At 35.4% G+C, this 12823-nt stretch overlaps 1 protein-coding gene across 1 annotated transcript in view; it reads right to left on the reverse strand.

Moving 5' to 3' along the window:
• Nucleotides 1-9071: 9071 nt before the first annotated feature.
• Nucleotides 9072-12823, reverse strand: part of rhpn1 (rhophilin, Rho GTPase binding protein 1) — a 14469-nt gene continuing 10717 nt past the window's right edge. The window contains exons 13-16 of the mRNA XM_052097991.1: nucleotides 12714-12790; nucleotides 12479-12622; nucleotides 10706-10852; nucleotides 9072-10082 (exon numbers count right to left, since the gene is read on the reverse strand). Coding sequence (XP_051953951.1) covers nucleotides 9882-10082; nucleotides 10706-10852; nucleotides 12479-12622; nucleotides 12714-12790 — 569 coding nt within the window. The 3' untranslated portion in view covers nucleotides 9072-9881. The remainder of the gene's footprint in view (nucleotides 10083-10705; nucleotides 10853-12478; nucleotides 12623-12713; nucleotides 12791-12823) is intronic.

The raw sequence follows: 12823 nt of genomic DNA on the forward strand, positions 1-12823 counted from the left end.
AGCTCTAAGCAGGGGTTCCGTTATTGATTGGCTCTTTCTGAGCCAATGGAAGTTTATAGGACAATCCAACACGCCCCAAAGACGACGCGTTTGACTTCCTCAGCAATGACCTCCGGTAACGCATTGCGTAATATCTGAAATGATTTAAAACACTGTGATTATAAAGTCGTATTTATAATTTTGGTTGGATATCAAAATGTGGGCCTATACATGAATGCATAGAATACATGGTTGCATACACACACAAAAAAAAAAACAAATAACAAGTACGCACGTTTTAAGATTTACGCATCATTTCAATTTCACAGCAAATTTCCAACAAACTGAAATAATTCAAATATTTTACGTAATGACTGCAAATCTTTGCTAAAGATTTCTCGGTTCATTTGGAATTAAATTGAAATGCCTAAATCATAAAAATAGGCTTAAATATTTTTTGGGATTGTACAAATAAACAACCCTTATTGTCTTGGTATATTAGCAAATAAATGCTTTATTTACTTTAGGCGGTTATGCGTTATGCCACATGTATCCATTTATTTTAATGTTTTACATTATGTTTTTTATTTCATAAACATTGTAGATATTTATTTAACCCATTATAAATGATCATGATTTTTTGCTCATGCATTCATGGTTTTTGATTTTTCAAATAAACGCAAGCCGCGTAAAAATATTTATGATATTATCCGCAATATATTTTGTGTACGTGAAACATCCTTCAAATGACGCCTCGTCTGTGGCAGGACTGTAAGTGTGCTCTGTTTGTGTTGCTCTGCTGAGATTAGGAAACAGAAGTTTCTCGATGCAGGTCATCCTGTTTCTGATGAGCCCTGATTTGAGCTAAATGAGCGGATATTCCTGCTAGATTTGGGCCCAAAATAGAAGATGCATTAGTATTTTAGGATACAGCAGAGCACCATCATTTCCTCCGGCTCAAAGAGCTGGAACTTCATAATGACTGTTAGCACTTCCCATTTTCAATATTTGTGTAACTTTATCTCAACTCGCAAGTCGCGCGCTGACGCAAATCCGTCCTGCAGCTTCTAATAAACAGAGGAAATATTCACATCATCATCATAAACTTCCTCCACACAAGATCAACCCATGACAACTTTAGATTACTGGGCCAAAATTAGAGCGTTTTTCAAGTGACATGTTTCATGCACAAACAACAACAAATAATAATTCATAATATTAGGATAATAATAATAATAATAGGCCAAAATCTATTTTGCACTGAATTATCACATATACAGTGTAAGCAGATTTGTTTAAATCTTAAATGCTTTACAGGTATAGATGTCATATCTTTATGCTCATTAATGGCAGCAGATGAGTTTATCACATGGTGGTTTATTTTAATTTTTTTAAATGATTTATAAATGGCGTGATTCATTACCGGAAATGTCTGTGACCCTGACTGCGTTTTCGGGTGACTCCGTTCCGGTTTAAGTTTAGAGATGTAAATGTAACGCGTTGCGCTCGATCAGCAGTCAAAACAATCCTGGGAAGAGGATGCGGAAGACGCGCTGCGGGTGAACGCGCGCGTATTTCAGGTGCCGCGTTCAAGAGGCAAGACTCATAGATGAGATGACGCACCAGCTGATGTCATCTCATGTGCATTCATTTAGTTATTAATATTATAATTGGAAACACTTTTAGAGAACATCAGAATCACGTCATCAAACACAGAATTCTCTGTTTAATAAGAATAATAATGACCTCAATTCAATTTTCTTTAAAGGAATATTTCGGGTTTAAAAAATCAACCTCACGCGACTGCATAATGTTAATTAAAAAATTTTATAAAGGCAAAAATCTGGGTTACAGTGAGACAGTTACAGCCTCGTGGATTGTATTTATTTATTTTTACCTTAAAATGCCACGAGACATGTCAACATGATATTAGAGTGATTATCTGTGTCTCGTTATACATTAATTTATACATTAATACTGTGAATCATTTTAGCTTCAAATTTCTGCCTTCAAAGTTCAAACTCTCCAAAAATGATGCGTAACTGTATTGAACCCATAATATTCTATTAAAGACGCAAAAAGAGACTTTAACAGTTAAACAGTTCGGGAAGTTTAAATGCATTTATTGTTATTAATTTTAATGAGTTAAATACCTTTACACAGAATATCAGAATCACATCTTAAACATTTCCCAGACCTTGTTGGATTTTCTTTTCTTTCTTTTTTTCAGATTTGTTTAAAGATTTATTTGTATTTATTTATTTATACAGATTTTTTTGTATTTATTTATTTTTACTGATTTTATTTGTATTTATTTATTTATTTTGACTGATTTTATTTTATATTTATTTATTTATATTGACTGATTTTATTTTTAATTTTTTTACTGATTATTTTTTATTTATTTTTTTATTTCTACTGATTGTTTTGTATTTATATTTACTGATTTAATTTTTTATTTTATTTATACTGATTTTTTGGTATTTATTTATGTATTGTTACTGATTGTTTATTTTTTTCTGAATTTTTTTTATAGTTTTTTATTTATTTATTTTATACTGATTTTTTTAAATTATTATTTATTTATTTATTTGACCGATTTTCTTTTATTATTATTATTATTATTATTTATTGCAATAATATCAATTACATTTTACTTAAAACTTACAATTATTCCAATGAGCTGACAGGCCGATATATAAACATCATATTCGCTATACCTTTATTAAATTAAAGAGCGTTCACTGCATATACTGCATATCCGAGCTTACATGCATAAACACTCACCTATTATTGTATTCATCATCATTCAGCAAAATAATCATCATATAATTGTATTAAAAAGCAACAGTAAATAAATGAAAGACACATTCCATCATATATCCAGTTCAATTGCCATATGCATTACAATGCTGCCTGTATTATGATGTCATAAATATATTTATCTTGAACTGCACAAAGTCATCTGTTGTAGGCATTAAACCAGACTGGGACACTCTATTGAAACATATTCATATTCATCCACGTCATCGTTGCCCAAAACATCATCCCTCATCGAAATCATAGCTGAGCTCTATTTCTGGACGTCTTTGGTCATTGTGTGTAACACATACACCTCATCTGTGGTTTAATCATCAGTTCCTGTAACTAAAAGACAATAACATCCACCTCATTCTTGTTAGCCATGTCCATATGTTCCCAAATGTGAACAGGATCTGGTAACAATATTGCATGCCACATTCCGTGTCTGTGTGTCTCTCTATAACATCATCTCCTGTGCGACTTTATGTTTGGATATTTCTGGACCCCCCATCATGACCCGTTCCTGTGCAGCTGTTGATGCGTGCGCAACTAAACATCTGTCAGCAGTGACAGGCCTCATCATGCTAGAAACATTACAACATATAAATATCATAATAGTTAAATTCCGATCATGGGAAAGTTTGGAGACCTCGTAGAATTAGTTTCCCGCCAAATTCCCTCCGGGAAATGAAATCGCTGTCCTGAGAGTTCCGTGGCAATCTGGCCTGCTCCGTGCGGTTCATTTTGGGCCTTTGACAGCCTCGGGAATCATTTGTTACGGATTATTAATTGCATTTTTAAATGCACCCTTGACAGAATGGAAAGTAACTGTAATCCCCTTAGTAAAGTACTGCCACGGACTGGGACGCACTGCATAAATATAGGCTACAGTTTTTAGGCTGGGCTACCGTTACCAGAATAAACTCATTTCTGTTCAATGGATCAAATTTCCTGTTTTAATGCACTCTTAAAAAAGACAGAGGCTATTATTAATACAGTGTCACATGCATGACCTCAAGTGCCTTTTTCAAAAGTGCTTTAATAAAACATTTACTGCTAAACAAAAATATAAGGGCAAAAATGCGCATTCAAATGTTATTTTATTAAGGAAATTCAGTAAGTGTAAATTATTGCTAGAAGATCAGGTTTGTTGGCATTTATTGGTGCATGAACAGGTGTTTTGCATATGTTTTGTACTATGGCTAGAAGGCTGTATTGACCAAACAGCATCTAAAATGGAAGGAAAATCGGCCGATAAATGACTATAAATGAAATATCGATATAACGGTGTATCGAGTGCAAGGTCGGTCTATTGCTACTAGCCTCGATTAGGACAGATGACTGCCACCAATATCTAAAAACAGAGTATATCCGATATATGTGTAATACAATTTAATGTGTGTGTGTATGTATATATATATATATTTATTAGTGATAACATTACTCTTCTTTGCCGATATACAGAGGGTTAAATCAAATGCTCTACACAGAATAACGACGCTATGTATATGGACTTATACTTGTGCCACAATTCTGCACGCACAAAATTATATTTTGAGTACACAAAAAAAAATGTCTGCATGCAAGATGATATTTTGAGCATGCAAAAATTTATTTTGGGAGTAGAGAGCAAAATGTAAGAATTCTGAGCAAAGTCGCATTCAAATCAACTTTATTCAAGTGCAAAATTGATTTAGGTTTGCTCAAAAAAGAAGATACACTGATTTACTAAACGGAGTTCAAGCGCGTGCAAAATAATATCTTGCGCGTGCAATTCTTTTTGTGCGCTCAATGTATCATCTTGCACGCGCAGGGCATTTTTGTGCGCTCAAAATATAATTTTGCGCGTGCAGAATTGTGGCACATTTATAACTCCATAAATGGAAACGCGGAAAGGTCATCATAACAAACCATTAGGCCTCTAACTCCCTGTATCTGGCGGAGATCCAGCTCGAGCTTTATGGCACTCCAGTGACAGAGAGAGGTTTCACCCCCTCACAAGAGCTCTGCGGTGATCGATCGAGCACTTGTTTACTGAAAGCCATCTCTCTTGAAGGAAGCCAGATCCTTCTGCAGCTCTGGAACATCAGCTTGTGTTCGGAGTCTGACTCTAATTCTGGTGCAATAATGGGACTTTAGATGCGCGTGCAGAAAATAATTATTAATAATGCTCATGTTAATTGCTGTGTCCAGTTATCTGTCTTGAGGAAAGTAAGGGTCAATGCATTCAACAGGAACACGAGCACTGTAGTGACTTTTACACTTAAAACTATTGGAAGATTTATGCATTTTAATTTCATAACAAAATTCCATAAAATTGAATTGAATTTGTAATGAAATAAAAATAAATATTTTAAGTTTTCATTTATTTAATTTAGCTAAATGTTGCGCATTTCAATTTGATGGAATTTTGTTATGAAATTAAAATGCGTGAATCATAAAAATAGGCAATATGCATTTGTCTAACTTATACATATATATTTTTAGATTCAACTTTATTGTCATTGTGCAGAGTACAAGTACAAAGACAACGAAATGCAGTCTAACTTATACATGTGTATGCATAATGTATATATATATGTATGCATAATGTATATGTATGCATAAATATGCATTTGTCTAACTTATATATGTATGCATAATGTATATATATGTATGCATAATGTATATATATGCATTTGTCTAACTTATATATGTGTATGCATAATGTATATATATGTATGCATAATGTAGATGTATGCATAATGTAGATGTATGTATGCATAATGTGTATATATATATATATATATATATATATATATATATATATATATATGCATTTGTCTAACTTGTATATATGTATGCATAATGTATATATATGTATGCATAAATATGCATTTTTCTAACTTATATATGTATGCATAATGTATATATATGCATTTGTCTAACTTATATATGTGTATGCATAATGTATATATATGTATGCATAATGTAGATGTATGCATAATGTATATGTATGTATGCATAATGTATATATATATATGTATAATGTTTACGTATGTATGCATAATTTATATGTATGTATGCATAATGTTTATGTATGTATGCATAATGTATATGTATGTATGCATAATGTATATATATATATATATGTATAATGTTTATGTATGTATGCATAATGTATATATATGTATGCATAATGTTTATGTATGTATGCATATATATATATATATATATATATATATATATATATATATATATGCATTTGTCTAACTTGTATATATGTATGCATAATGTAGATGTATGCATAATGTATATGTATGTATGCATAATGTATATATATGTATAATGTTTATGTATGTATGCATAATGTATATATATATGTATAATGTTTATGTATGTATGCATAATGTATATGTATGTATGCATAATGTATATATATATGTATAATGTTTATGTATGTATGCATAATGTATATGTATGTATGCATAATGTATATATATGTATAATGTTTATGTATGTATGCATAATGTATATATATGCATAATGTATATATATATGTATAATGTTTATGTATGTATGCATAATGTATATGTATGTATGCATAATGTATATATATATGTATAATGTTTATGTATGTATGCATAATGTTTATGTATGTATGCATAATGTATATATATGTATAATGTATATGTATGTATGCATAATGTATATATATATGCATAATGTTTATGTATGTATGCATAATGTATATGTATGTATGCATAATGTATATATATGTATAATGTTTATGTATGTATGCATAATGTATATGTATGTATGCATAATGTATATATATATGTATAATGTTTATGTATGTATGCATAATGTATATATATGTATGCATAATGTTTATGTATGTATGCATATATATATATATGCATTTGTCTAACTTATACATGTTTATGCATAATATATATATATATATAAGTTAGACAAATGCATATATATACACATTATGCATACACATGTATAAGGTAGACAAATGCATTGTGGCTATCATTGCCATATTCTTTACATTAAGCTTATATTTAAAAAAAATTTTTTATCAGAAATAATACAAAAAAATTCAACCTGCTATCAGTTGTCAATATATTAAATAATAGACCATTCTTAAAATGTAATCGGCTTCATTACGAACCCTTTCCATTTCATTGAACAATAAATAGACCTAAATAAAATGTATCTGAATTATTGTAATGATGAATGATTAAAGTCATTAAAGCTCCTCCAATGACTTCTGAAATGATAACATTAGAGAACAAATATAAATGGTAATTTAGGCAAAACTGAACTCTTTTTAACACGATACCTCAGTCCATTGTTTTATTCATAGTCATGTTATTTAATTACTCATGTTCACATAACTGAGTCACTTTATACTGAGCCATTAAAGTAGTACATACGTGGAAGTTTCTTGCATTATTCATGCCAGATCTCTTTATTAAAAAGTCATGATGATGCTGCACTCTAGTGGTCACATGAAGCACGACATGCTGCGCGTTATTACACTGATCAGAGATTATAAATGATGCTGTTACAATAATTAGCCCTTAAGACAAATCCATTTGGTTCAAGTATCACTCACGGCTCTATGTATTTAACTCTACTGCTAGAAGTCTGTATTATTATAATTGGCCTTATCTATAAGAATGCATATTTGAAAATGTCCATATTGTGACCTCTTGTCTCATTTCCCAGTGCAAGTATGTCTGGGGAGCCACTCGGAGTAGAATCCAAAACACATTTGGCAGAAAAATCACATATTTCATCATTGTTTACTGCACATTCATTCCTGCAATCTCCATCTCGACAAGAGCCTGCTGTTAGACTACTTCCATATAAATGCCACTTGGAGAGCTTCTGCTTCAACCGACTCTCATTGAACAGAAAGACTGTGTTTGTTAATCACGGCATCCTCATCTAACAACAAACTAAATGCAAATGCACACACTAAACAAGCTACATGTGACATGAAAACCGTGACACGATCGTTATCTGTGCAAAAATACATTCTTAATACAACTGCCCTTCTTAATCATAATCTAAAACAACAACAACGTTACAAGAATAGAAAAGGATTCTCATCGCTCGAAGGTTTGGCTACATCTCAATACTATCATTAGGGGGTTTTTGCAGATGTGGAAGTCCTCAATATAAAGAGCTGAATGCCTGAAGAGTCTGAAGCATTCAAAGATATATTTGCTGATACTGGACATGTATAAAAAATCTCCTCGATTTGACTCATTTTGGAATATTAAATACAAACTCATTGAGAAATCACAGTATTTTGCTTGACATGTAACATGTCCTCATGGTTCATCACATGGCCGGTCTGCTTTGAGTTGACATGGAACGGAAGCAGGTAGGGCTCTACTTTCATGGCTACACACAACGACTGTGCGCTACGTCTTAGAGTGATAATTTTAAGCACAATTTTCATGCCAGCGCAAAACACAAGTGGGCATGTGTTTGCACTATCTGTGGGTGAATGAGCGCAAACTGCGGGGGTATTGTATATTTTGTATATTGAAGCAGGGACGGATTACCGACTGGGCGAATGGGGCCAGTGCCCAAGGGCCCTTGACAGGCCTGGGCTTTAAGGCTGCGCAATCTAGTTTGGTGATCCCCCCACGGCTTGAAAAAACTTTTGGGCATGAACAACAACCCCCCAACAACTTTTGGGAATAACCAACGAACCCCCCCCCCCCCACCCCCAATCAACTTTTGGGCATGAACAATGACCCCCCCCCCAACAACTTTTGGGCATGAACAATGACCCCTCCCAACAACTTTTGGGCATGGACAACGAACCCCCCTCCCCCAACAACTTTTGGGCATGAACAATGACCCCCCAACAACTTTTGGGCATGGACAACGAACCCCCCCAAAAAAACTTTTGGACATGAACAACAAACCACCACCCCTCCCCCAACAACTTTTTGCCATAAACAATGAACCCCTCACACCAACTTTTGGACATGAACACCGACCCCCCAACAACTTTTGGGCATGGACAACGAACCCCCCTCCCCCCAACAACTTTTGGGCATGAACAATGACCCCCAACAACTTTTGGGCATGGACAACGAACCCCCCCAAAAAAAAACTTTTGGACATGAACAACAAACCACCACCCCTCCCCCACCAACTTTTGGGCATGGACAAGGAACCCCCGCCAACTTTTGGGCATGAACAATGACCCCCAACCTTTGGGCATAAACAATGACCCCAAAAACTTTTGGACATGAACACCGACCCCCCAATGAATATAACTGGCCCCAGGGCCTTTGCACGTCATAATCCGTCCCTGTGTTGAAGTGCCACAAAGTGTAATTTGCTATATTCCTATATATCTATTTCACAAGAGGTCGTTATATATTGATTATTATATCATTATTTTAATTATGTTTTCATTTCTTTTAGTATAACTGTAATGTAGAAATATTATTGGTTCAAGTTCTACAAGTTTGAAAGCAAAATTGACCAGAAGTGGAGCGCGTCCACAAATCCACAGTCTAACCAGACAGGCCGATACAATCACGGTCAATACTAGCCATGATGTGCGTCTCACTTGATCAATAGGATTAATAACACTTGCATTCTCTATATTTAACGGAGTGTACATATACAATGTGTATAAAATGAGTGTCACTGTAATAGAAATATGCCATTCAACCATATTTCTATTCTTCTAATTCATTGCATTCAGTCCATTTACACTACTGACTTCTTGTGAATGTGCTGTCTTTGTTTATATCGCTGGTGTTTGAGGGAATGGACTGTATAATAGGACGCAGGGGCTACAATAACCGGAGAAGAACCTCCGAATTAAACTGCACTTGACTAGGCACATTAGCGTTTTGCACGTGCGCGATTTCGCCAAACTCGCTCGCGCCTAGACTTAGCGCATGCATGCATGAAAATACCAAGCGACTTTGCGTGTATGACTTAAAAGTATAGCGCTCTTAAAATAGGGCAGCTAATCGTTTGTGCAATGCTACATTGTTTTGTGCTGAATGACAGTGTTCAGAAGGTAAAACGGGGCTTTTCTTCTGTTCCTTTCTCGTCCTCTTGTGTTCTCAGAACATGGATTCATTCTCTCTGAAGTTGCTGAAGGAGAGACTGAACGTGCTGCCGAGTCTCTTGTTAACTCCTCCACTCCTCCAGCTCCAGTTCCATAAAGACGTCGATCCGCGTTCGCACTCCCGACCAGGTTTCCTCTGACTGCCCGACGGACACTCTTTATCAGCGGAGGGTGAGAGAATCAACTTCCTCTCCACCTGTGTGGGACATTATTTACTAGTTAAACAGTTTGAGTTTAATCTTGATTTATTTCCCCTTTTTCACCCAATTTGGAACGGCCAATTCCCAATGCGCTTTTAAGTCCTCGTGGTGGCGTAGTGACTCAATCCGGGTGGCGGAGGACGAATCTCATTTGCCTCCACGTCTGAGACCGTCAATCCGCGCATCTTATCACGTGGCTTGTTGAGCGCGTTACCGTGGAGATGTAGCGCATGTGGAGGCTTCACGCAATTCTCCGCGGCATCCACGCACAACTCACCACACACCCCACCGAGAGCGAACCACCTTATAGCAACCACGAGGTGGTTACCCCATGTGACTCTACCCACTCTAGCAACCGGGCCAATTTGGTTGCTATGGCAACCCGGCTGGAGTCACTCAGCACACCCTGGATTCAAACTAGCGAACTCCAGCAGTGGTAGCCAGCGTCTTTACTCGCTAAGCTACCCAAACCCCCCCCCCTGAATTTAATCTCGCTTTAAAGCTCTTTACATTCTTTATCGTTTGGCTCCATTCCGCGGTACATTTGCAACTCGTTGTTAAACTGACTGAAGTCCATAACAAGTGTGTGGTGAAAAGTGTTTGTGGGCGCAGTGTGTACCTCGTGTGTTTGTAGAGTGATGACGTCCAGCTCTTGTCCTTTCTCGGTGCAGCTCTTCAGGGCGTGAACGACTTCGGCATGCTCCGCCCACCTGCAGTCTTCACCATTCACAGCTACGATATAATCACCCTCACGGAGCCCCGCCTCCTAAAACACACTCGCAATGAGTATTAAAGGGTGAATCTCGCTAATAACATTTATTAAGTCATATTTCTCTTCAAACTAAAAATGAAACTATATTTTGCTTTGGGGAAATTAAGCATATTTGTTTATATTTACAATTATTACACACACACACACACACACACACACACACACACACACACACACACAAACTTTAAAACCACTGACAGGTGAAGTGAATATCATCGATTATCTCGATACAGTGGCACCTGTCAAGGGATGGGATATATATTAGGCAGGAAGTGAACGTTCAGTTCTTGAATTTCATGTGTTGGAAGTAGGAAAAATGGGTGTAAGCGTAAGGATCAAACATAGTTGCAGACCAGGTACACCCCTTCATGGCAACGGTATTCCCAGATGGCCTCTTTCAACAGGATAATGCGCCCTGCCACACTGCAAAAATGGTTCAGGAATGGTTTGAGGAGCATGATGAAGTGTTCAAGGTGTTGACTTGGCTTCCAAATTCCCCAGATCTCAACCCGATTGAGCATCTGTGGGATGTGATGGACCAACAAGTCCGATCCATAAGGACCCACCTCACAACTTACAGGACTTAAAGCATCTGCTGCTAACGTCTTGGTGCCAAATGCAACAGGACACCTTCAGAGGTATCGTAGAGTCCATGCATTGATGGGTCAGAGCTGTTTTGGCAGCACGAGGGGGTCCTACACGATATTAGGCAGGTGGTTTTAATGTTGTGGCTGATCGGTGTAAATATATATGTAAATGTATTTTATATATATATATATATATATATATATATATATATATATATATATATATATATATATATGCTAAAAAAATCTATTTATTCTTACTGTAATGAAAAAATATATATATTTTTTTCCATTCATTTCGTTTTTTTTTTTTTTTTTTTGCATTAATGAAAATATATTTTTTTATCTTAAAATTTAAAAAACAGCCTTAAATTTCTCAATGCTAAATATAACTGTCCCCCCCCCCAGTAAAAAAAAATAAAAAAATACCCAAAATATTTCTTTACAGTTTTTACAGCAACCATATTTTTATGTCAATTCTCCCTTAATTTGTATTACTGAAATCCAAAAAACGTCATTTCAATAAATGAAAATCATCCGGTCTGTACAAAATAATGTTTGTAAATTAAATTAAATTAATTAAATTCAACACAACGATGATGTATAATTACAGTGTAAATAATATATTATTTCTTTATCCATTATAGTAATAACAATGAGATTTTTTTCTGCTTGCTTAATTGACCAAATCATTTTTAAAAATAAGCGTACATTTTTTAATGCTAAAATTTAGGGCTGTAAATCAAATTTGTATTTTATTTTATGGAATTAATGACATGATGTGCCAAATAATTAATCGCAATTAATTGCATACCAATATTTACTTAGGCCCCAAAATAAAGATGATTTTGCATTTAAATCGTTAAAATAACTATCTACAGTATACATATATTATACATGACATCATATATATATATATACACAGTTTAGCGTGGCAGCAGACAGGTAAAGCATTTCTTAAAAGTCAAAATATTTATGCATTTCTTCATATCATTGAACATAACCCAATTATGACCATGCAAACGTCTCTTACCGCGGCACATCCCCCTGGCGACACCCCGGCAACCAAAACCGGCGAATCACCTCGCAGTGTAAGACCAAGTCCCGCCTCTCCTCGAACCAAGCACACATGACGCCCCACCCATCGGTTTCGAGCGGAGAACACAGAGAGGGGGCCCTGCACATGTAGGAGGTAAAACACACATGAACGTCAGACGATTGATACCAGCATCACGTTTAGCATCTGTTAGTGTGCGTGTAAGAGTTACCAGTCGGTGGAAAATATCAGTCACTCGGACCACACTGAAATCTGGAGTTTTAATGTCAGGCTTCTGATGTGTATGTGCTGTAGGAGACAGTTCAAAGGTCAGAGGTCAGA

This window comes from Xyrauchen texanus, chromosome 30, assembly GCF_025860055.1.
Source record: "Xyrauchen texanus isolate HMW12.3.18 chromosome 30, RBS_HiC_50CHRs, whole genome shotgun sequence".
NCBI classification, from domain to species: domain Eukaryota; kingdom Metazoa; phylum Chordata; class Actinopteri; order Cypriniformes; family Catostomidae; genus Xyrauchen; species Xyrauchen texanus.